A 2,162-nucleotide genomic window follows, 5' to 3' on the forward strand; every position below is an offset into this window, starting at 1 on the left:
TAAGTCCCTTTGAAGTCATTCCTCTGTTTTGTGTCAAGTAACTTCAATGTACTTTGCCTACTGTGACATCCTACCTCTTTGTTCTCTGTGCTTTATAACACTGGCTGGTGTTCACTTTATGAGAATGCATTCAGTTCTACACCCTCTCTCGTGTGAACTGTCTGTCACTCATTCTCCAAATCCTCGCCCACTTGCAACCAAGAGACCCAGTTCCACGCAGATCGGGGACCCAAAGTGAGGCCTGTCTGTGGCAGCTAAGGACTCATGAAGCTAATGAAACCGACAACAAAGGGTATGCTTAACTGAAAACCATTTTAGAGCAGTTGGAGAAGGAAACATGCTTAATAGTAATACATTCCCTCTATTGAGGTCTTCTGAATGATCCAAACTAAAGTCTACAGCTTTTTATTGTATCAGAACTTGTTACTGGAGTGGAAAACGGGCCCAGCAGGTTAAAGAACTTACATCCAAGTTTGATGAGCTGAGTTCTATCCACAGGACCACAGTGTAAAGGGAAAACTTACTCCCACATCTGACCTCCACATCTGCTCTAAGGCACAAACACCTCCTGTCTATTCCCCCACCCTTGCCACATAAAGGAATGTAATTTTACAAAAATTAATAATAAAAAGCATGTAAACTTTTCTTACATCTTTATCAGGCAGACTAAAAAGGAATTCTCTGTCAAACCGACCGGGCCTCCGTAAAGCAGGGTCTATGGAATCTAGCCGGTTGGTAGCTCCAATGACCACAATTTCTCCTCTGCTGTCCAAACCATCCATAAGAGCTAACAGGGTTGAAACAATAGAACTAAACATAAAACATAAGAAGACAAATTAGTATTATGGACAAAGAATCATTCAGTACTATTTCTTTTGATAAGGTTTATTTCAATGTATAAACGTGCAAATGAATTTTTTTTTATGGCACTTAGCTATTTTTCAATGGAAAACACAGGGAAACTAGAGAGATGGTTCAGGGGATTAAGAACCCATGCTTAACTCAGAGAATTCCATGCTGAGAAAAGAGGACTACACCCCCCAGCACTCCCACAGAAGCCAGGTATGACTGAGTATGTTTATCACCTAAACTTTGTTAAGCAGGGACAGGTGACGCACCAAAACTCACTGGCCCTAGTCAGCCTCGTCAAACAGGGAACTTGAGGTTCAGTGAGAGAACATGTCTCAGAAACCACTGTGGGCGAGAGAGGGCTCAACAGCTCAAGTGCTACTTGGGGGGGAGGGGGGACACGGCTCAGCAGCTCCAGCACTTGCTCTGCAAGCAGAAGGACTGACGTGCAGAGCCTCAGAATTCATGTAACTGCCAGGTGAATGAAGTGTGGCAAACTTGCCTGTTATTTCTACCTCATAAAGACAAGACATGGGACCCCCCACAAGTTGGCAAGTAATTAGCCAGACTGCTGAGCTCCAGGATAAAATAAGAGACCCCATCTCAGAAAAGAGGAGCTTTCAAAATGATTTACAACATCAACCAAACTTCCACGTGCATCCGCTAACAGCTGGACTACATACATGCACACGTGCATACATACACAAAGAATGTAAAGTGGAAAGTGAAAGACATTCAGCATCCCCCTCTGGCTTCCACATGAATGCATGTGAGCACCCACGTGCACATATATACAAATTTAAATAAGAAAACCAAATACACTGAAATCAAGGGCTGGGATGTACATAGTTCAGGGTAGGGTGTTTACCTAATAATATATGCAAGGCTGTGTGCTCAGGACCAGGAAAAAAAAAAGACCAACAAAGTAAATAATCTGTAGAGCCACAAATAGATCCTGGATGTAATTTTTATAAAGCATATTTCACAGGGAACTTGAAAGTTCCAAATCCAGACTACAACATGAATATGAGGACTTTCATATAGGACAAATTACCTAAAAACTATGCAACAAACTCATGTGTACAATGGCAAACAAAGTAGAATATATATGGGAGCATTCATATTCAAACCATTCCAGGTGCTGTAAGGGGGTATCTGGATCAAATATATCTCAGAAAGTAATTGCACTGGTTTAAGAATACCAAATCTCTCATGGTGGTGCACACCTTTAATCCCAGCACTTGGGAGGCAGAGGCAGGCGGATTTCTGAGTTTGAGGCCAGCCTGGTCTACAGAGTGAGTTCCAGGACAGCC

General features: G+C 42.5%; 1 protein-coding gene across 1 annotated transcript in view; it reads right to left on the reverse strand.

Annotated features, from left to right (window-relative positions):
* Atad2 (ATPase family AAA domain containing 2) overlaps positions 1 to 2,162 on the reverse strand; it is a 46,507-nt gene that overhangs the window by 19,156 nt on the left and 25,189 nt on the right. The window contains exon 14 of the mRNA XM_029531067.1: positions 651 to 810. Coding sequence (XP_029386927.1) covers positions 651 to 810 — 160 coding nt within the window. The remainder of the gene's footprint in view (positions 1 to 650; positions 811 to 2,162) is intronic.

The sequence above is a fragment of the Mus pahari genome, chromosome 17 (assembly GCF_900095145.1).
Source record: "Mus pahari chromosome 17, PAHARI_EIJ_v1.1, whole genome shotgun sequence".
Classification (NCBI taxonomy): Eukaryota; Metazoa; Chordata; class Mammalia; order Rodentia; family Muridae; genus Mus; species Mus pahari.